Genomic DNA, 24,183 nt, shown 5'->3' on the forward strand with positions numbered 1-24,183 from the left:
GGGGCCTGGCGGTAAGAAAGTCCAGAGCCCAGGCACACAGGAGGGTGTTGAGCCCTAATTCCAGTAGCTTCTCGGCCAGTCTGGTGGGGACTATCGTGTTGAAGGCTGAACTGAAGTCTGTGAAAAGCATCCTCACGTAGCCCCCCTTCTGGCTGTCAAGATGAGAGAGAACGGTGTGCAAAACCTGGGAGACCGCATCGTCCGTGGATCCGTTCGGACGGTATGCGAACTGTAACGGGTCCATGTTGCGAGGGAGGAAGGCCCAGATGTGTTTCTTCACCAGCCTCTCAAAGCATTTCATGACTACCGAGGTAAGGGCCACCGGACGGTAGTCATTCAGACAGGCTGGGGAGGCATTTTTTGGTACCGGTACAATAATGGATTTTTTGAAGCAGGCAGGGACCACGGACTTGTCCAGGGAGAGGTTGAATATATTAAGTGAGCACCGGAGCTAGCTGCGTAGCACAGAACTTGAGTACTCGCCCCGAGATGCCATCGGGGCCTGCAGCTTTCCTCGTGTTCACCCGTGTCAGAGCCCTCCTCACATCGTGCTCGGACAGCGAGAATGTGTGCACATTCCTCCCTTCCGCTTCGTTAGCCAGCCCGCTGGCGGTATTGTCGATAGTCGGCAGACCTGGGGTGGTGTTGCCCATCATGAAACTAGCATAAAAGGAACTTCTACAGTTGTACAGTAGAGAGCTTACTGACTGGTTGCATCTCTCTCTTTGCTTCCACCTCTCCACGTGGTTGCAGTTCCACACACTCATTTCTTGTTATATGTTATACACTTTCTTGTGCTTTGATTCAGATCATTTCATATCGCTGACCTTCATGTGATGATGAAAGCGAGATGTGACATCACTGGATAAGGGAAGTGAATCATCTGGAGACTGTTATAGTTTGTTTTAACAAGTGGGGAGAAAACAAAGATTAAGAACATAAAATAAGGAAGTCATTAACTTATTTTAAGGGAAAGACCACTTCAGGATTGACAATTTACTCAAGAGATAGAATTCAATTCTATCTACGTTCACACAGGTCACATTTTTAAAACGAGAGAGTAAAAATCTAAGGTTATTTCAAATGGCCAATAGTCAAACATAAATTGGGACATAAAAGAAACCAGTTTGAAATAGGTCTGAGACATTGAGCAAACGCCTTCAGTTTTTACTGTGTGATCCTCAGCCGGGTGTATGCAGTACGTTGTGTGGTGTTTTCCTCACTGTGGCCAATGACAGCTTCCCTTATTTTGAGTGTTTAAGAAGGAACTGCAGATACTGGAAAATCGAAGGTACACAAAAATGCTGGAGAAACCCTACCTCCAGTTTAAATTCCATTTGGAATATTTTGGAGGACCAAGAAACCAAGAACCAAGCGGGTGCAGCAGCATCTATGGAGCGAAGGAAAAATAGGTGTTCAAAAGGGAACTGCAGATGCTGGAATATCGAAGGTACACAAAATTGCCAGGGAAACTCAGCGGGTGCAGCAGCATCTATGGAGCGAAGGAAATAGGCGACGTTTCGGGCCGAAACCCTTCTTCAGACCCGAAACGTTGCCTATTTTCCCTTCGCTCCATAGATGCTGCTGCACCCGCTGAGTTTCTCCAGCATTTTTGTGTACCTTCCCTTATTTTGAGTGTCTGATTAGACATTTCTGGGGCTCAGTCGGGAGCTTTCTCATTTTCTCATTTTTGACTTAAAATAATGTAAGCTATTTGAATAGAAGAGTAAACATGAAATGCATTGCCGTCCCCTTCCTCCCGCTGCCCAGAGCCGGTCGCGCCATTGCTGTTCGACGCTGCGATCAGTGCAGAGGAATATCGGGCGATGTGTGGGACCGGCACCTGGCCCGACCGCCCGCCCGCCCGCCTGTCTCCCGCTTTAACTCCCGGCCCATCCGTCTTTCTTCACGGCCTAATTCCTGTCATAGATCCCAAAACGTTGAGCGTGGCGCTGATATTCTCGATATTCTCGCTATCTCTAGATCGGGTTTGTGTTTTTTTTAATCCCCCCTCGTTGTGTATCCTTTTTTAATTCCCAGACTGAACTCTCGCCTGATTGGCTGGCCGGCCGTGCCCACTCTCCGTCTCCCATTGGACCACCCATCCCTTGCACCTGATTGGTTCTGCTCCCAAGCCATTTGCGGACCCGCCGATTGGCTGGCAGTTGGGGGCCGGCACCAACGATTGGCTGGCAGTTGGGGGCCGGCACTAACGATTGGCTGAACGAGGGAACGTATCATGAGCCAGGTATCATGTACCTGCATGCATCGGATTGGCTCCCCGTCTGATTCCCGGACGCAATTGGTCCGGAGCGTCCCCTTGCTTGCGTGCCATTGGCCCACTTGCTTGCGTTGGGTACCAGTTTCACGGTGTCAGTGTAACCCTGGCTCTCTCGGTGAATCAGACTCCGTGTTCCCCGCTGTCGGAGGGATTTAAATCGGCCACAATGGTCAGCAACGTCAGATTTAAAAGCCGAATGCTGAAATCGGGTAAGTTGCATTGATCTCCGCGAGAAAAAAAAACCCCCACACACAACCCGAACCCGATTAGCACTTGCCAGAGGTCTCTTGTGTTACTGAATGAACCTTTCCATTCACTGCCTCTCCTTTCTCTGCCCGCTGCCGATGGGCGTCGCTGGGATACTGAACCTGCCGTATTTCAACGACCGCCGCCGCTTCCCCCGATGCGCTCGCTGCTCCTGCGGCATCCAGAGGAGAAGGAGGTGAGTTCCAGACTGTGTCCTGTTTTTCTTTCCTTAATATAATCGAGCCGGCTGAAATCTCCGGCCATTCTCCGTGTAAAGCGACATGCAAATAGGGTCGAACCTCACGGGCAATTTTCACATTGTATTTGCGTTCCCGTTATGGAATTTTAATTTTCACGTCGATCTCGGCATCCCTGTTTCGGGTCTGTTTCTCACTCTCACCCGGCATCGCTCTGTACCACATTCACATCCCATGTGTCTCTTTCCCCCCCTCAAGCCCATATAAACATCGTTGTGCAGAGATTTGCAAAGCAAATGAGGCCAAGCTACTTGCGGCCAGCAGCAGCTGATTGCGGTCAAGAATGAGGCCTGGGGAATGGACGGGATGAGTTCCGTATGCAGGAATCCAGTGGGAAACCATCACAGGGTAAAGCCACCTCTGTCATTCCGCAGGGTCGCTGTCTGGCTGTGAAATCCCCTAATTTGGCCGCAGTTTGAGGTAGTTCGCTCTGAATAACATTGCATTCCCCAATGGGAGGGATGTTGATGTGCGAATGTACCTACTATAACAGCATAGAGGGTTAGTGCATACAGCGATTTGGCTTGAAATCACTCATCCAAGCACCAGGGAGTATTTGTTCTCCGGGGCCTATGTCGTGCACACTAGCTCTTACTCCGCCCCCAGTGTTCGCCTACAGGCACAATATATCTCGTTATACCAGTTTCCAACACATTTGAGGTTACCATTTAAATATTTGTAATTGGTAATCCAGATTTGCAACATGACATAGTAAGGTGTTTATGGTTTACCCACATTTCCCATGGGATTTGTGGTGGTGATGAGAAGGTTGGAGTGGTGATATTTGAACATTTTATATTTTGATTTAACGTGGTGCCATTTCTGCTATGGAAAACCTGATAAGCAAACATAATCACTAAATGGGAAGGGATGCACTGCATGTTTTTTGGAGGCAGGCACTCTCACACCCTTTAAGAAGTATCTAGAATAGCACTTGAATTGCCACACATGGAAGGCTATGGACCAATTCCTGGTGAAATTGGGATTAGTATACTGGGTTGGGTTGGACCCGGTGGGCCAAAGGACATGTTTCTGTGATAAATGACTCTGTGACTATTATTTGGGTATGAATATTAAAGAGAAAGAGGGAATTGTTTGAATAAGACTTCGGGTGACAAGATTAGAAATTATAAAGAGAAAGATGAGAAATTGTATAACAAGTATAAATACACAGAAAGGCGTATTGAATGAACTCATACAAGGTACAAATCCTGATCCAGTAGAATTGATAATACATGTTTTAAAAGAATCTCAGAAGGAGACAGGAGAGACAATGTAATACATAGTTTAAAAAAATTGTTAGGCAAGGACGTCAGAAGGCAGACATAATCTGGAGTAACTCAGCGGGTCAGGCAGCATCTCTGGAGAAAAGGAATAGGTGATGTTTCGGGTCGAGAACCCTCTTCAGACTGATGGACAGGGGAGAGGGGAACTAAAGGTGTGAAAAGGTATAAAACAAACCAGAGCAGGCACCGATGGCCAACAAGTCCACAATGGTCTATTGTTGGCTGTGGAGCAGGTAATAACAAATGGATATGAACAGTGGAATTAGCAGGACAACTAGGAAGGGGAAGGGATGGAGTGCGAGTGAATGGTTACTTGGAAGGTGGACAGCAGTATGTCTATGTTCAAGAACAATCTGGTGAACCACAGAGCCGTCAGATTAATGTTTTATTTATTTAATCATAGGATGTACATTTTGCTGACCAGGCTAACATTTTATCGCCCATACCAAATTGCCCCTCTACCGAGTAACGTGCCTACTATTTTGGACACAGTTTGCTTGGAATCCGGAAGGACAAATAGGCCAAACTGGAGAAGGATGGCAGATCTCCCCAACATGAAGGCCTTCTGAGAACCAAATGTGATTTAAGGATGGGAAAGAACTGCAGATGCTGGTTGAAGATAGACACAAAATGATGGAGTAACTCAGTGGGACCGGCAGCATCTCTGGAGAAAATAAATGGGTGACGTTTCGGGTCGAGACTCTTCTTCAGTCTGAAGAAGGGTCGCGGCCCGAAACGTCACCCATTTCTTCTCGCCAGAGATGCTGCCTGTCCTGCTGAGTTACTCCAGCATTTTGTGTCTATCAGTCATTTATGGATAATCTGATTCATTTAATACTTGAATTTAAATTCCTCAGCAGGTATCATAGGATTTGATCACGTCTCCAGATCAATGGCTCTGGTCTCTAGATGTTGATGTAAAATACCATGATAGCACACCTCTTTCTTATGAAAAATAATGAAACATTACCAAAACATATTTTAAAAATAACTTCAATAGCTTTAATCTTTGAATGGAATCCAGAAATTAATGCAACAGATTTAATATACCTGAATTTCCAAACAGCCTATGGAAAGAAATCACATAATAGATCAATTAAAACATGAGGACATTGAAGACACAGCAGCATGAATAGGTACTTATTCTCAAAACAGAAATTAGAGAGGGGATAAAGATCTGCTTTTTAAATTGACGAAAGGTGAGCTCCTGGAACGAAAATGATTAAAAAAAACCACAAATATTCACAATTTTCATTAAAAAATTAAACTGTGGAATTAAAACTCAATTTGGGGATGATATCAAATCCGGGTGGTTCAGCCATCAACCAGGACAGAAACAAAGAATATGAAGACAACAATATTTAAGAATACAGCATTCCCATTTTTCCTAACTGAATGCACAATTTAACATTCCCCCCCCCCCTTTATGTTCCATCTGCCATCATCTTGACCACATCATTAACTAGTCATTATCTGTGATGAGACTGTGCCCTTCTCGAAGCTAACTTTCCCATCCAGTTTCATATCATCAGCATACATTTACATTCTGGTATTTCATTTGAGTCATTTATGAAACTGTGAATAATCGAGGGTCAGTGCTGATTCCTTTGGCCAACCCTAAACTGCTATTGGAAGAAGACCCAGTAATTATTGCAATATGTTTTCTTGCTCTGACCAACCCATTGTCCATGCTGGAATGTCACTCATAAACCCATAGACTCTGGCTTTATATTGCAAATGCTTTCTCAAATTACAGGTATACTACACTTTCCCATTATGTTCCCTATACAATCGTACTTCATTTGTCCAATATGACTTTCTTTCATGAATTCTTCCAGGCTTCTGCAATGGTGGCAAATTACAATCGCAACACATTTCAGGCAAGTGAGCTGGATCTCTTTCCTGTGATATTCAATGGCATTACCATTGGTAGGTTCTCAGGATCAGTTTCCTAGAGAGTCAGCACTGAACAGATCTTAAATGGAACAGCACATACATGCCTTGGTGACTGGAGAAGGTCAAAGGTGGGATCTTCTGCAATAAATAGCTTAACTATTGACTCACCATAGCCTTTCCAGCACTGACATAATATATTGCATGTGCTTGTCTGGTAAATATAATAGATGTTCTTGAGGACACAGTTATAGCAAGATGGACTAGTGGAACAGAGACAATAAATGCAGCGTTTATAGATTCAAGTAAAGGAAACCCCAGTTACTGCGACAAGATTTGTTGAAAGTAGGGAGACAATGTAGGAACTTTGTGAATTGTGGGTGGAAGTCAGTTGCATAGAAATGTATTTATTCCTTCACAGGATGCTTCAAGAATAGAGTCAGCTTTTAACACCGATCCTTAATTCCATTGTCCTTATAAAACTATTCATGTGCACTTCATAAGCCACTGCAGCCACTATGGCGAAGGCACTGTCACAGTTCAGTTGGATAGGAAATTTCACGATATTGACATTAACAGAATGGTAATACATTCCCAAGCCAGGAAGATGCATGAATTGGGGGAGAACTCCAAGTAGTTGTGTACCTTTGCATCTGCTGCTAAAGGCTGTAAAGGTTGCAGGTTGGTTTAGATGTCAGAGAAGGTTTGAACATTTATGCACCAGGTGATCCAAGAAGGAAATATTTAGGATGTTGGATCATTCGCATGTTCTGGATGATGACGAATGCATCCATGCAAGATTTTCAAAATAGGTGCAGTGCTCTCAGTAGCATTGGAGAATCAGAAGGCAAGTCACTCGCAAGATAATACATGATCTTGCAGCCAAAGTGCTGAGTGTGTAAGAAGGAACTGCAGATGCTGGTTTAATCTGAAGATAGACACAAAAAGCTGGAGTAACTCAGTGCGACTGGCATCATCTCTGGAGAGAGGGAATGGGTGACATTTCGGGTCGAGACCCTTCTTCAGACTGGTTAGGGATAAGGGAAACGAGAGATATAGATGTGAAAAGATAAAGAACAATGAATGAAAGACATGCAAAAAAGTAACGATGATAAAGGAAACAGGTCAATGCGAGCTGTTTGTTGGGTGAAAATGAGACTAGTGCGACTTGGGAGGGGGAGGGCTAGAGAGAGAGAGGGAATGCCTTGGCTACCTGAAGTGAGTGAAATCAATACTCATACCACTGGGCTGTAAGCTGCCCAAGCGAATTATGAGATGCTGTTCCTCCAATTTACATTTAGCCTCACTCTGACAATGGAGGAGACCGAGGCCAGAAAGGTCTCCTCTAGGAATGGGAAGGAGAATTAAAGTGTCCATCAAAAGGGAGATCAGGTTGGTTCACGCAGGCTGAGCGAAGGTGTTCCGCGAAACGATCGCCATTCTGCGTTTGGTATCGCGGTGTATAAGAGTCCACATCTTAAACAACAGATACAGTAGATGAAGTTGGAGGAGGTGCAAGTGAACCTCTGCATAACCTGAAAGGACTGTCAGGGTCCCTGGACAGAGTCGAGGGAGGAGGTATAGCAACAGGTGTTGTATCTTCTGCGGTTGCAGGGGAAGGCACCTGGGGAGGGGGTAGTTTGCTTGGGAAGGGATGAGTTAACCATAGAGGTGTGGAGGGAATGGTTTCTGCAGAAGGCGGAAAGGGATGGAGATGGGAAAATGTGGCTAGTGGTGGGATCCCAGTGAAGGTGGCAGAAATTTCAGAGGATTATGTGTTGTATGCGATGGCTGATGGGGTGGAAGGAAACGACTAGAGGGACTCTGGATTAGGGGGAGGGGGAGCAAGGGCAGAGCTGCAGGGTATCGAGGAGACACGAGTGAGGGCCTCACCTATGATGGGAGAGGGGATTGTAATTTTAATTTTCCCATGGCCTTACTTAGTGAAATGCTACTCTTTTGTGCACGAGTAGATTAAGGCTGTAATGAGGACCAGCGCTGAGTGATGCAGGTGAAATAGATTACAATGTTGGTGACATCTACTGTCACATTGCTCATGATTAGCATTGGATGGACGGGTGATAATCAGTTAGACTGAATATTGTGGGGCTGAACATGCCTGGGCAATATTTCATATTTCCAGTGTTGTAACTTTGCTAGAGGTACATCTTGCCTTGGGACACAACTGCAACCATTGGGTTGCATAGGCTTGAATCTATCCAGTGTTCCCAGCTGTTCCTTAACATTACATTAAGGTAGTTCGAATCAAATCAATACAACTATTTTCAGTGGTGTGAACCTTAACTGCCTGGGACAGGTCATTAAGTTGCTTGGGTGATTAAAACCCACTTGGTTGGCATGGATATGCATCAGAGATTATGTGGTTAGCTATATCAAAAATATCAGGTAATTCAGGAAGTGCAAAAAGGGTTTAAGAAGAAACTGCAGATGCTGGAAAATCGAAGGTACACAAAAATGCTGGAGAAACTCAGCGGGTGCAGCAGCATCTATGGAGCGAAGGAGATAGGCAACGTTTCAGCCCGAAACGTTGCCTATCTCCTTCGCTCCATAGATGCTGCTGCACCCGCTGAGTTTCTCCAGCATTTTTGTGTACCTTAGTGCAAAAAGGGTACCCATGGTCATGTATAATGCCATTAATGACTTTGCTAAGGTTTACTGGAAGAATGAAATCTGATTGGAGGTAGTTAAATGGATGACACTGGAAAGAGGGAATTCATTTTGGTGGATCTAGCATCATTTACATTTTTGAAAGGAATGATTTTTTTGTGGAAAGGATGAAGGAGATGCTGAACACTGCTTCAGACTCGATAACTATCAATACATTTAGTTAACAATGGCATCAAAGGGAAGTTGGATGGACTGCTGTTAGGTAGGAATAAAGTTGAGGGAGCAAAGGATGCATCTCGTGTGCTGACTGAACTTGGAGGGGTGTGACAAGTATTAAGCCAGCAACAGAGAGAACTAGGAAAATATATCTGATTATAAATCATTTGGAGATCTGGGAGAGGGCGATTGTAACAGAACATGTCAAGTGCATCCCCTGAAAGAAGCAATGCCATTAAACTTTCAAAACAGTTTGAAATAACAGAACAAGCCTTTAAAAAAAACAACTACAGGGGCAAAATCAGGGCATGTCAAGGCCATAGATTGTCTATGAAATGACTGGAAGACATCATATTCTAGGGTTCAAAGGTCACCAAATAATTGACACGAACAAGTGGGCGTGGTCAAGGGGGAATCTGCAATGCTAATACCAACAAGCCTTATCAAATATTTTCTATTAAAAACTGAGAATGTAAAAAAATAATTGTGGGTGACCACCGAATCTGAATTTTACATAAATCAAATGAACAGAAGTAGTATAAAAACACAAATAGAAACTGGAAATCAAAGCAAAACTGTTTAGGGGAGCTCACACCTTACATCAACTTTTGGGTATTAAAGGATTGACCGGTCACAAGCTGTGAGCAAAGTGTCATTAATGATGGGAGTCTCAGCAGAATGGACCAAATGAAGCTCCTTAAAGAAATATCACTGTTTCTAGGCAGGGTAGCTCACCTGGGCTGTTTAAAGAGAATGAAAAAAACAAAGCAAACTTAAAGATCTCACATCAAGTTAAAACAGTGACTTCAATCTCAATTCAACCTAAAGTCAGTATCCCATTTTAGCCACAGGCACTATCTCTTCAACTGACAGACAAAATATACTGGGAGTGCACTCTGGATCAGGAGGTGGGTAGGAGGCCAATACGTAATTGGTGAGTGTCTGGAAGGAAAGATGGGAAGGAGAGATCGGTGCTAAACCTTTGAGATTAACAGATGTCTGCATAAATTTTGACCAGCTGTCATTATTAATGTTAACCACACATGGTCGTTCATCACTGAGGTATTACCACGCTGTTGGCACCGCGCACACCTGGTCAAGGTGCTACTTTAGACCACCCATGACCTAGATTAATTCCTGACCACTGCTATTATCTGGGTAGCGTATGCACGCTCCCCCTGTGACCATGTGGGTCTCTTCCGGGTGCTTTGGTTTTCTTCCACATCCCAAAGACACGCGGTTTGATGAGTTAGTTGGATGCTATCAATTGCCCCGGGTGAATGATAGAATTTGTGATGATTGGATGGGAATGTAGGGAGAAATGGAATGGGATTAGCAATGAATTGGTGGGCTGAAGGGTCTGTTTCTATGCACGTATGACTCCATAATTAGTTCGGCTGCTGCCCATTTGTATACGTAAATTGCAGCTCAATTGTCCTATTGTCAGTGGAGTAGCCCAAGCCACAATGGTGTGTTCATGTAGATTGGAGCAGTATGACTTCAACTGCTGAATGTATTTTACTGCCAATCATTATCTGAGCAATGCTTTTTTTGGTGTTATCGTTGTTCAGTCATGTGACAAACATTTGTAGCCACCCATTTCCTCCCAGGTTACCCATTTTGATTTGTGATATTTTTTCTCTCCGAGACTTTAATCAGATATGAGTTATGTTGCTAAAATGAAGGGCGCTTAAATTATGTTTGGTTGAAAGGGATTGGGACTGAATTCAATTTACTGTTTAAATGAGATAGAGGATTACTTATCAGAAGAGGGAAATGGAAATTGAGTCATTGCAGGCCTTTCTAAGAAGATGTTGTTTAAAATTTGACAAGATCTGAGACAAAGAAAACAGTAAATGCCAGCATGCCTTGATATTAGCCGGCTGCTCCAAAAATAGTATGTTGATGTCTATTTGAAATTTACTACTGAGAGTACAAGCTTTTCAATGGCAAATTACATCCTCAGCCAAAATGGATAGCCCACCCATTAATTTTCCATTAACTATCACTTATGGAATAGTGGAAACTAACTCTTAGAACAATCGGAATAATTCCAAACTTAGAGCAATTTAGCTCAGTTTTCACACTCGTGTAATTAAACTTCTGAAGAGCATTCCTTCCAGTTCATTTGCAGGTAAACGTTCAAGACCAGATTTATTGAGTCAGTTTCAGGTCGAGTTTAAAAACTGATAAAGAAAAAAATGGTACATCCGTTAGACATTTTTTTTTAACCTTCTGGGTAGTAACTTGGGGGGCAATTCAGCAGTGATGGTCTTTTTAACTAACCAACCCTATCCTTAAGCAATATTATCATAAGTTGGCCAGTTATTTCCAGTGGGAGTCTTGCCATATTTTTTATTCTTTAATTGAGGAATGTTGTGTTATCACGCTTCCTGCTGCCGCAGCTGAAACCAGCATATATCAGGACGAAAAATGCAATCCTTCAAATTGGTATGATTTGTTATTTGCTGGATAAACTGGGTGGATTTTGCTTACTTTCAAAAGTGATATACCCCTGGACACGCCAAATTTTGAAACCTGGATATTTTTATCCTGTGGACACCCCCCAGATTCTGCCATTCCAAAGGAAGAACAATTGGTTTATCACAATATATATGATCAAATGTGGTGTCAAAGGGGGGCTATCAGAATGAGAAGGTGGCATAGTGGTGCAGCGGTAGAGTTGCTGCCTTACAGCACCAGAGACCGGGTTCGATCCCGACTATGGCTGCCATCTGTCCGGAGTTTGTACGTTCTCCCCGTGATCGCGTGGGTTTTCTCCGAGATCTTCGATTTCCTCCTACACTACAAAGACGTACAGGTTTGCCGGTTAATTGGCTTGGTATAAAATGTAAATTGCCCCTAGTGTGTGTTGGATAGTGTTAATGTGCAGGGATCGCTGGTCGGTGCGGACTTGACGGGCCGAAGGGCATGTTTCCATGCTGCATCTCTAAACTAAACTAAACTAAAATTGGAGTTACAAATTAACATTTGGAACAGAAGACCACTTGACCACTCAATTGATCAACCAAATCCATTGTTCTATATAATTTGATCCCCTGTTGTAACAAAACTCTGTTGTAATCTGCCTTGAATGCTCTGTAATCCAGGATAGTCATCCTTTTGGGAAAAGTCTACTATTTCTACTATTGTGTGAAAATATTAGATATGATTTTCCATGTTGTTCCTGACATTAAACATTGGGCAAGTGAGTGCAATAAAATTCTAATAATCCGCACCCTCAGATCATTAGTAGTGCAGCACCAGCAGATTTACCGGGATTTGGGATGCTATTCCTTTCATAGCCAAACAGTCTTTTATTTCACTTTTAAATTTATTACAGCATAGTATAATTTATTACCCTGTAAATCTGGTCAGTTTCAAGGGAGTGGGAAATGTGCAAGCATTTGAGACTGCAATTCCAGCCACAAATTGACCCACATTCCTCATCCCTGGTGTTCTGGTCCCCAGTTTCAACTCCAGATGAACATCCGACACATAGTCCAGACTCTGGCTGCATTCTGGACACCCACCCACTTGCACTCTCAAGCCTCTGTTCACATTCCGGATTAAGGAGTGAGCCACATCAGGACTTCCAAATGATTGGAACTGGATTATCAAAGTCTCTCTGTAATTATTCTGCTTATTTTGCCTTGTCTCCTGCCAATTTCCTCTTCTGTTAGAAACTGTGGGTCCGGTGGAATTATCTGGCGAGGAGTCCAGTTATGATGAGCATTTTGTGAAGATTAGAAAAAGAAGTGGCAAGATTTTGTGAAAGAGCAGAAGGTTATTGTGAGGATGGTAGAGTAAAAGGCGATGATTGGAACATAAGAATAACATACGTAATTTTGCCCAGTCATTGAAGATGAACTGCTGATAATCTGCATATCTGATTATAATGGAGAACAGAAGAGCAGAGCTGCAGTCAGTCTGAACCTTTTTACCCAGATGGAAATATCAAATACTAGAGAGCATAGTTTAAAGGTGAGGGGTAATGTTTTAAAGTGTGGTGCAAGTTTTTATGCGGTGGGTGACTGATGCCTGGAATGCATTGCCAGGGATGGCGGTGGAGCTAAATACAATAATGACATCTAGGAGGCCTTTGAGTGGGCACATGGATATGCAAGGATGGAGGATTGTGGATTCTGTGCAGACTGATAAGAGTTGGTCTTGGCATCATGCTTGGCAGAGACATTGTGGGCTGAATGGCCTGTTCCTGTGAGGTTATAGAGTCACAGAGCATGGAAACAGCCCTTTGGCCCAACGCCTAAACCGACCATCTAAAATAGTCCCACCTGCCTGCGTTTGGCCCATATCCCTCAAAACCTGTCCTATCTATGTACCTGTCTAAATGTTTCTTAAATATTGCTATAGTACCTGCCTCCTCCGGCAGCTTGTTCCATACACCCACCACCGTTTGTTTGAAATTTGTTTTAAATCTTTCCCACCTCAACTTAAACTTATGTCCTCTGGTTCTCAATTCCCCTACTCCGGGCAAGAGACTCTGTACGTTTACCTTTTCTGTTCTGTGTTCCATATCAACAACTCTTGAGGTCAAGTTGCATGGTAGCATTGTTGTGAGATTGATATACTGCGCATTGGGATGGCATTTGTTAGAGTTGCTGGGCATCCCTGAATGCAATCTCATTGCTGAGACCCGACTCTGTAGATCAGCCAGGTTGCTTAGCAACACCAACTTCATCAGTATGTTTTGTTGTGCCAACATTTCACCTATTTATTGAGATTTGGCAAGCAGTCCAGAAAATAACACCACAGAGACTTCTCTAATAGTATCAGCATTAAATTTATTTCCCTCCTAATATTCTGTAACCCCCTCATATGATTTATTGGTATTCAGGCCCTCAGATAGTAGCTAATATTTGGTGTTTTTTTAACAGTGCCTGTGTCACACTAAAATCGGGAATGGTTCCAGAGGACTGGAAAGTCACTAATGTTTAAGAAGGGAGCGAGGCAAAATAAAATAAATTATAGGCCTTAATTATAGTCCATTATTAAGGACGAGGTTTCAGCATACTTGGAAGTGCATGATAAAATAGGCCGGTCAGCAAGGTTTTGTTAAGGGCAGATCTTGCCTGACAAATCTGTTGGAGTTTTATGAGGAGGTAACAAGCAGGATGGCCAAAAGAGAGTCGATGGATATTGTTGATTTGGATTTTCAGAAGGCCTTTGATGAAGTGCCACACATGAGGCTTCTAAACAAGGTAGGAGTCTGTGGTAGAGGGAAGGTTTTAGGATGGATAGAAGATTTGCTAATAGGCAGAAGGCAAAGTGTGGGAGTAAAAGGGGCTTTTTCTGTTTGGCGGCTAGCGGTGTTCCACAGGAATTGGTGTTCGGTCTGCTTCTTTTCACATTATATGTTAACGATCTGCATGAGGGAATTGACGGCCTTGTGGCCAAGTTTATGGTTGATACGAAGATAGGTGGAGGGGCAGGTCGTGTTGAGAAAGCAGGGAGGCTGCAGAAGGACTTGGATGGGTTGGGAGAGTGGGCAAAGAAGTGGCAAATGGAATCCAGTACAGCAAAGTGTGCAGTCGTGCACTTTGGTAGAAGGAATAAAGGCGTAGACTACTTTCTAAATGGTAGGAGAATTCAGTAATCGGATGTGCAAAGGGACATGGGGGTGCTGACATAGGATTCCCAAATGGTTAATTTACAGGTTGAATCAGTAGTAAGAGAGAAAACTGCAATGTCAGCATTTATTTCAAGAGCACTGGAATTTAAAGCAAGGATGTAGTGCTGAGGCTTTATCAAGAGCTGGTGGGGCCATGTTTGGAATATTGTGAGTAGCTTTGGGCCCCATATCTGAAGACAGATGTGCTGGCTTTGGAGAAGGTCCGGAGGAGAAGAGAGGTCTGGGGAGAAGGCGAGAGAATGGGGCTGACAGGGAAATATGGATTTATCACATTCTCAAAGAGTCAGTCATACAAAGGAACAGGCCCTTCGGCCCACCAAGCCCCACTAATCCTACATAAATCAGATATTGTTCTACCCTTTTTCTCATCAACACCTCATTCTTCCACTCACCTACACACCACATGCCAATTAACCTACTTGGATGTGAGTGATCCCATCCAGTCATGGAAAGAACATGCAAACTCCACACAGGCAGCACTACAGATCAGGACTGAATCCATGTCTGGAGCTATAAAACAGCAGCTTTATCAGCTGCATAATTGTGCCACCCATTTTAATTTAATGTTCACACATGGTAATGACCATTTAGTGATCAGATTCATATCGCGAGGCTTCTTCGGATGTAGGGATTGAACAGAACCACAGCCACAACTGAAGCCATCAGAGAGGCAGTTGGTATTTGCATCCTATCTCCTTAAATCATACTAAACATGAGTACAATCAAGTCATACATGTACAATTGCCACTGCAAAGAGAAAAATGCCTAAGTGAGGAATACAGCCTTAGTTACAGAGAAAGTGAAGCTAAAAGAAATGCAAGAGCTGCAATGAAGTAGGCTGGCATATTGGGACTGAATCCTTATGAGAGGACCTTCAGTAGTCTAATAACATTGGGGAAGTAGCTGTCTCTGAAAAAGCTCATCCTGCAGTTGGATTTGGGGTGGTCTAGGTTATATTGTTCTACACTAGAGGTAATTATAACGTCCATGTTAATATGAATCAGGTTTAATCAAGGCTCATGAGTTATTACACTGCCTATATTTTACCTAGTTTAAGAAACCCTCTGGAACCTTTTGAATGTTTCTAAGTTCACTGGGTATAGTAGGCAGCATTTTATTCACTGGCTGTGGTACAGGAGAAAGAATCTGAATCTTGCTCAGGATGAGAGATAATGCATACATAATCTTAGGAGAAAGCAAAATATTATGGATGCTGGCAATCTGAAAACATCAATTGATTTGGATGAGAACATACAGGGCAAGATTAGCTGATGATACAAAATTTAGTGGTTTTGCAGATAGTGAAGATGGTTGTGAAAGATTGCAGCAGGATCTGGATCGATTGGTCAGGTGGGAGGAGGAATGGTTGATAGAATTTAATACAGAAAAGTGTGAGGTATTGCATTTTGGGACATCGAACATGGGCAGGACCTACAGTAAATGGTAGGCCTCTGGGTAGTGTTGTAGAGCAGTGAGATCCAGGAGTACAGGTGCATGGTTCCTTGAAGGTCGAGTCACAGGTAGATAAGGTAGAAAAGGCTTTTGGCATTTTGGCCATCATCAGTCAAAGTATTGAGTATAGAAGTTGGGAGGTGTTGTTGCATTTGTATAAGACGTTGGTGAGACTGCTTTCAGAATATTGTGTTCAGTTCTGGGCACCATGTTGTAGGAAAGATATTGTCAATCTAGAAAGGGTTCAGAAAAGATTTACGAGGGTGTTACCAGGCCGAGAGAACGTGAGCTATAGGGAGAGGTTGAGTAGGCTGGGTCTCTGTTCCATGGAGCGCAGGAGGATGAGGGGAGATCATATACAAAATCATGAGAGGAATAGATCTGGTCTTTTCCCCAGAGTAGGGGAATCAAGGACCAGAGGACATAGGTTCACGGTGAAGGGGAAAAGATTTCATAGGAATCCGAGGGGTAACATTTTCACATAAAGGGTGCTGGGTGTATGGAACAAGCTGCCGGAGAAGGTAGTTGAGGCTGGGACTATCCCGTCGTTTAAGAAACAATTAGAGACAGGTACATGGATAGGACAGGTTTGGAGGGACCAAGCGCAGGCAAGTGGGACTAGTGTAGCTGGGATATTATTGGCCGGTGTGGACGAGTTGGGCTGAAAGGTCTGTTTCCACACTGTATCACTCTATGACTCTATGGAAAACAAGAATTTACTGTAATTGCTCAGCAGGGAAAAATTAAAATATTTTAGATTGGTTACCTTTCAAGAAAAAAATAAACAGGTTTGAAGGAAGGTGGAAACGGGGAGAGCTGCAAATTCAGGGAGAAATCAAATGATAAAATGACAGTGGCAGAGGGGAAAAGGGCGTGAGGGTGTTGGGGGGAAGGGCAGCGGGAGCTGCCTGCTTGATTTTGCCACATCCTGGCTTTGTTTGTTCCTTGTCTTGCTGAATCCCCTCGTAAACATAACGCGGCGCTTTCCCTGTGTGTTCTCTCCAATGTCACAGTTTGATGCCGAACAATTCCCACTGGATTCGGAGATCATTGTTAGACACAACGTGAGCGGTCTTTTTTGGAAGTCCCGCAGCTGCCGAGCTTCAGTCTGTGCAAACAAACATCAGTGGTTTAAATCAGTAAATGTCGGGGTTGCATTTGCAGCGCCGTGCTGCCGGGCGGAGTCTGTCAGAACCCGCAGAGAAACCTCCCCGTGGATGCACAGCGGAGGTTTGTTTCACCCCTGACTGCGAAAGCCCAGCCTCTCGCAGATGGAACAAACCGAGTGGCCCGTGTGGTCTGATGTCTTCGACTGACACCACGCTGCAATGTAGGCAGATGAAATTGTGCCAGGAACAAGTGAAATGGTTGCAGCTGGATGCTGCAGGACACAGCGTCCCATTGACAGCTCCTGCAGCCCGGGTCACATTGGACAGGGCGGGGCGGCTTTCAGTTACCGAGGCTTATTCTGCACCGCTCTTAGATGGTGCCGATGGGCGCCTCAGTTGCATCATCTCGACTGCAGCAATTTAGTTTTATTCGCCACCAAATTTCAACCACCCTCACCCCCATCTTCCCACTCAGCTGCACTATTGGAGGGGATTTGCAGTCGCCATTTAACATAACAACATAGAAACATAGAAAATAGGTGCAGGAGTAGGCCATTTGGCCCTTCGAGCCTGCACCGCCATTCAATATGATCATGGCTGATCATCCAACTCAGTATCCTGTACCTGCCTTCTCTCCATACCCCCTGATCCCTTTAGCCACAAGGGCCACATCTCTCTTAAATATAGCCAATGAACTGGCCTCAACTACCTTCTGTGGCAGAGAATTCCACAGATTCACCACTCTCTGTGTGAAATATGTTTTCCTCATCTCGGTCCTAAAAGATTTTCCCCTTATCCTTAAACTGTGACTCCTTGTTCTGGACTTCCCCAATATTGGGAACAAACTTCCTGCATCTAGCCTGTCCAACCCCTTAAGAATTTTGTAAGTTTCTATAAGATCCCCCCTCAATCTTCTAAATTCTAGCGAGTACAAGCCGATGGTCCTGATGGGCGCCTCAGTTGCATCATCTCGACTGCAGCAATTTAGTTTTATTTCTTTGACCAGAAACGTCACATATTCCTTTTCTCCAGCGATGCTGCATGTCTATCTTCGGTGTAAACCAGCATCTGCAGTACCTTCCTACACATAAGCTTCCAACCAACCAGTGTAGGCTGGGATGTGGAAGGCTCGAAGGGCCGAATGGCCTCCTCCTGCACCTCTTTTCTATTTTCTATGAAACCCGCAGAGCCAAAATGAAAATGTGCATGTCATAAGGATATATACAAATATAGAAACTTTTGCTGACTACACAATTGCACATCACCCGGAAGCAATATCTTGTTTTAATGATACTACGTAAAGAATATGACTCATGTTTTTCTTTCATTCAGCGTGATAAACAGGATTATCTGGAATTTCTACTTTGCATTTTGTGGGAGTTGTTTTCTTACTCTACTTGTTCACACTTCCAGACATACCTGGTTGGTTGCAAATGTGTTGTGTGATGTGTACCTCCCTTGTGTAGAGTGGAGAATGTATACACTCCCAATGAATGCCTTGTATAGAGTGGAGAATGTATACACTCCCAATGAATGCCCTGTGTCCAGCAGAAGATATACATTCCCAGCCTATACTCTGTATAAAGAACGTACACTCCTAGTGTATGATGTGTGCAGTGGAACATGCATGTTTCTGAAGGATGCTATTCTGCGAGGTGCTGCTTTGACAGTGTCTGTTTGTGTCGCAAGAGCGTGAAGAGATAAGTGTGTTTGTCAAAAATGCTGGAGAAACTCAGCGGGTGCAGCAGCATCTATGGAGCGAAGGAGATAGGCAACGTTTCGGCCCGAAACGTTGCCTATCTCCTTCGCTCCATAGATGCTGCTGCACCCGCTGAGTTTCTCCAGCATTTTTGTGTACCTTCGATTTTCCAGCATCTGCAGTTCCTTCTTAATCAGTGTGTTTGTCAGATGTACGGAAATAGAACAATGAAATAATTGCTTGCAGTAGTATAAAGCTAACAGATCTGTAAACACAGTAATTAATAGATAACATCATAAAACAAACAAAAACAAAGTTCAATAAATAAAAATAAATCCCAATATTAGTGCAAACCAAAAAAGCCTCAGGTCCTGAGAGCAACCAAGACAGTTTGCAGTTTGAAGTTTAGTGGGTGTCTGTAGTATTCAGTAGCCCATTGGTTGTTGGGAAGAAACATAGAAACATTGAAAATAGGTGCAGGAGTAGGCCATTCGGCCCTTCGAGCCTGCACCGCCATTCGATATGATCATGGCTGATCATCCAACTCAGTATCCCATCCCTGCCTTCTCTCCATACCCCCTGATCCCTTTAGCCACAAGGGCCACATCTAACTCCCTCTTAAATACAGCCAATGAACTGGCCTCAACTACCTTCTGTGGCAGAGAATTCCACAGATTCACCACTCTGTGTGTAAAAAATGATTTTCTCATCTCGGTCCTAAAAGAATTCCCTCTTATCCTTAAACTGTGACCCCTAGTTCTGGACTTCCCCAACATCGGGAATAATCTTCCTGCATCTAGCCTGTCCAACCCCTTAAGAATTGTGTACGTTTCTATAAGATCACCCCTCAATCTTTTAAATTCAAACGAGTACAAGCCGAGTCTATCCAGTCTTTCTTCATATGAAAGTCCTGACATCCCAGGAATCAGTCTGGTTAACCTTCCCTATACTCCCTCTATGGCAAGAATGTCTTTCCTAAGATTGCTCCAGAACCTGGATGTCACAGGTTTCAGTCTCCTATACCTTCTTCCCAATGACAGGAGGGAAATGAGAACATGGCCACGGTGGTTTGGGTCTTTAATGATGCTGGTTGACCTTTTGAGGCAGCGCCTTCTGTAGATCCCTTCAATGTTAGGGAGACCAGTAGCCGTGATGGACTGGGCAGTGTCCATCACTTTTTGTAATCTTCTTTGTTCATGGGCATTCAAGTTGCCGAACCAGGCCATGATGCTCCCAGTCAATGTGCTCTCCACTGTACACATGTAAACATTCAAGAGAGAATAGCTGCTAAAGGTGCAATGGAATATTTCACTCCATTAAAGGCAATACCTGAATAGAAATTGTTGGAAGTGTGCACACCCCCATGTACAAAATGGATACGTTCACCTCCCCTCTATTTTCAGCTTGAAGAAGGGTTCTGGTAAATCATCCCTTGTTTGTAGGGTAGTGCTAGTATATGGGGTGTTCACTAGTCGGCGCAGACTCAGTAGGTCAAAGGGCCTGTTTCTGTGCTGTATCTCTAAAATCTAAAGTCTACACTCAAGCTGTTGGTGATATTAACTCTAAAAGTCTTGAAACTTAAATCTGCATTGATCTTCCAACTCAGTGCCACACCCCCACACCATCCCCATATCCCTTAATTCCTTCAGTATCCAAAGATGTGTTCACTGCCACCATTCAGCACAATGATTGAGCCCTCCTTAGAATCACCATTGTCTGTGGAGAAATATCTCTTCTTCCCAGTCCCAAACCGCTTGCCCCTCATTCTAATAATATGACCCAGGCTTCACTGTGAGGAGAGACATACATCTCATGTCCTAACTGCGGAGCCTGCAAGTATTCTGTTAACATCAATGAGATTACATCTCACACATCCATACTCTAGAGGACACAGGCCCAGTTCACTTAATCTCTCACACTTAATGGAGACACTCCAGAAACACACTGCGAGTCTCTGCTGCACTCCTTCCAGAGGAAGTGTGTCCCTTCTGAGACAAGGAGATCAAACTTTGCACAATATTCCAGGTACTAAGATCCTTAATGCAATCGTGCAAAGATTTATTTACTGCTGTTTCCAAATCCTCTCATAATTAAGGCCAACATACCATTTCCCTTCCAATTACACATCATACTTGCATTCTGATATTCAGCAACCTGTTCACAAGTACATCCGTCCTCCTCTGGCCATCAGCACCAACCAAATGGACCATCATGGGCTCCATCTTTCCTGAGTCATCGATGCAGGCTCTGCTTTGTTCTGTGCCTTCCCATATCTCCAGTGTCCCTCACCCTGACTCTCAGTCTGATGAAGGATATCTACCCGAAACATCACCTATTCCTTTTCTCCAGAGATGCTGCCTGACCCGCTGAGTTACTCCAGCATTTTGTGCCTAGAACCACCCAAACTCTCTCTGCTGAGTCATAGGGAGAGAGACGCAACACATATAAAGACCCTCAAGTTGAATAAGGCCACACTGATCATCATTCACCAATTTACAATATTCCCACATTAATATATATATATTTTAATTATCTACACAATCTGGTCAAATATCCCCAGATTCTATTATTCACCTACACTTTAGGGGATAATTTACTCTCATCTATTGACCAGCCAACTCCAGCATCTTTGAAATGGATGAGAACTCAATGGGTGGGGCAATCACATGAGGTCATTGCGAGAAAATGCAAACTTCATTGATGTTCAGGAATTACACAAAAAGCTGGAGTAACTCATCGGGACGGGCAGCATCTCTGGAGAGAAGGAATGGGTGACGTTTCGGGTTGAGACCCTTTTTCAGACAGAGACCACTGCAGGGTCTCTGATACTGTGAGACAGTGCTTGTACCAGTGTGCCACAATGGTCCCCTCAAACACCACTCTGTTTGTTGTTCCATGCACCAGAGTGGATGACACATACTTCTCTGCTGCTTCCTCGAACTTGCAAAAGCTGACTGCTTTGTTGGTTGGGACTTGGGACCGTCTTTTAAACTGTGTCATTGTGCAACATCTTTGAATGCCTTGAGGTTCTGTGAGGCAGCAATAAATGAAACAGCAACCTATGGCTAGTAATTATATAATTGGTGAATCAGATGCAAACCAAAGCAAACCAACGACATTTCCAACAGTGAAACAGAATTAAAACGCTTAAACTTTGGTTGGACCACGTTTGGATTGCAGTGTGCTATTCTGGTTGTGATGTTTCTAAACAATGATCTAGAGAGGCACTGGACAGGGTGCAAGAAAGATTTACAATAAATGTGAGTTGTTACTATCAAGAGTGGGTAGGTCTCTTTTCTCTTGAAAAGAAGGAAGAAAAGAGTGATACAATTGAGGTCTTTAAATTGTGAAGGACTTCGATAGAATAGACACAGATATACAGTCGGAAATTAAATAGGGAAGAAAATCAAGAAATTCAGGGAAACTTATTGAGTGTTAGAGTGGGGAATCAAATGTAGAACTATGGCCTCTTATTTTGCAGATCAGCAGAGAAGAATTTAAAGGGGAATAGACTTAACTCAATGTAAGAGGATTGTGTGGTTTTGTGGGTGGAGAGTAGAATAGAGTGTTAACTGGTTGAGCTGGATTGCTGAATCCTTAGCTGTTAATTATCTTCTTGTAATTTCAATAGATGTTACCAGGCCAAATGTGACTTAGATCTCCACTTTTGATGTTTATGTCAGTGCAAAGGTAAAGAGTTCTATTAATCATGGGGAGAGAATGGGGCTAGGAAAAATTGGGGGAAATGTTTACACAAGCCCTCTATGAGTTAACATGATATTGTACGTGGGTCAGAAGGTTTAAAGCTGGGTGTCCTTAGCCATTGAGGTGAACCAAAGGCTTGCCCTTATCCTGGTGTTAATCTTGGTGTTTAGGCTAAAAGTCCCTGTGATTGTATGCAGGACAAGACAATGAGGCAGCGCCGTTATATTAACAGAAGGCTAGGGGTAATGTACTAAGAAGGGTCTTCTCAGCACTGTCCAAAATGCTTGTGACAACTTCATCTGGATTGCTGTCTGACTCAAGAATTATATACACACAGGTAAAGACAGGCAATTTCCCGGCTACCGAACGGAATGATACACCCAACAGCGAAACGAGGAGGAATCTGGCCTGCAGCAATGCAACATGGGTGAGGCTTGCGACACATGAGATGCGAGATGATTTAAAAGGAGTGGACTGGGACATTTTGTTTTATGGGAAAGATGTAGAAGAGAAATGGTGGACATTTAAAGGGGAAATTTTAAGAGTACAGAATCTTTATGTTCCTGTTCGGTTGAAAGGAAACAGTAAAAATTGGAAAGAGCCCTGGTTTTCAAGGGAAATTGGACATCTTGTTCGGAAAAAGAGGGAGATCTACAATAATTATAGGCAGCATGAAGTAAATGAGGTGCTTAAGGAATGAGGTGAGTATAAGGAATGTAAAAAGAATCTTAAGAAATAAATTAGAAAAGCTAAAAGAAGATATGAGGTTGCTTTGGCAAGTAAGGTGAAAGTAAATCCAAAGGGTTTCTACAGCTATATTAATAGCAAAAGGATAACGAGGGATAAAATTGGTCCATTGGAGAAACAGAGTGGGCAGCTATCTGCAGAGCCAAAAGAGATGGGGGAGATATTGAACAATTTATTTTCTTCGGTATTCACCAAGGAGAAGGATATTGAATTATGCGAGGTAAGGGAAACGAGTAGAGTAGTTATGGATACTATGAGTTTCAAAGTAAAAGAAGTACTGACACTTTTGAAAAATATAAAAGTGGATAAGTCTCCAGGTCCTGACAGGATATTCCCTAGGACATTGAGGGAAGTTAGTGTAGAAATAGCCGGGGCTATGACAGAAATATTTCAAATGTCATTAGAAACGGGAATAGTCCCCGAGGATTGGCGTACTGCGCATGTTGTTCCATTGTTTAAAAAGGGTTCTAAGAGTAAACCTAGCAATTATAGACCTGTTAGTTTGACTTCAGTGGTGGGCAAATTAATGGAAAAGATACTTAGAGATAATATATATAAGCATCTGGATAAACAGGGTCTGATTAGGAACAGTCAACATGGGTTTGTGCCTGGAAGGTCATGTTTGACTAATCTTCTTGAATGTTTTGAAGAGGTTACTAGGGAAATTGACGAGGGTAAAGCAGTGGATGTTGTCTATATGGACTTTAGTAAGGCCTTTGACAAGGTTCCTCATGGAAGGTTGGTTAAGAAGGTTAAACTGTTGGGTATAAATGCAGGAATAGCAAGATGGATTCAGCAGTGGCTGAATGGGAGAAGCCAGAGGGTAATGGTGGATGGCTGTTTGTCGGGTTGGAGGCAGGTGACTAGTGGGGTGCCTCAGGGATCTGTGTTGGGTCCTTTGTTGTTTGTCATGTACATCAATGATCTGGATGAAGGGGTGGTAAATTGGATTAGTAAGTATGCAGATGATACCAAGATAGGGGGTGTTGTGGATAATGAAGAGGATTTCCA

General features: G+C 43.5%; 1 protein-coding gene across 3 annotated transcripts in view; it reads left to right on the forward strand.

Annotated features, from left to right (window-relative positions):
- Window positions 1-2,346: 2,346 nt before the first annotated feature.
- The window catches only part of septin5 (septin 5), a 78,637-nt gene continuing 56,800 nt past the window's right edge, over window positions 2,347-24,183 (forward strand). The window contains exons 1-3 of one of the 3 annotated variants that reach the window (XM_033043566.1): window positions 2,347-2,490; window positions 2,713-2,723; window positions 22,763-22,852. In XM_033043566.1, the coding sequence (XP_032899457.1) occupies window positions 2,448-2,490; window positions 2,713-2,723; window positions 22,763-22,852 (144 nt within the window). In that variant the 5' untranslated portion in view covers window positions 2,347-2,447. Of the gene's footprint in view, window positions 2,491-2,712; window positions 2,724-14,660; window positions 14,679-22,762; window positions 22,853-24,183 lie in introns of those variants that run through there. The other 2 variants (XM_033043569.1, XM_033043570.1) reach the window with 2 other exon arrangements.

This window comes from Amblyraja radiata, chromosome 25 (assembly GCF_010909765.2).
Source record: "Amblyraja radiata isolate CabotCenter1 chromosome 25, sAmbRad1.1.pri, whole genome shotgun sequence".
Taxonomy (NCBI): Eukaryota; Metazoa; Chordata; class Chondrichthyes; order Rajiformes; family Rajidae; genus Amblyraja; species Amblyraja radiata.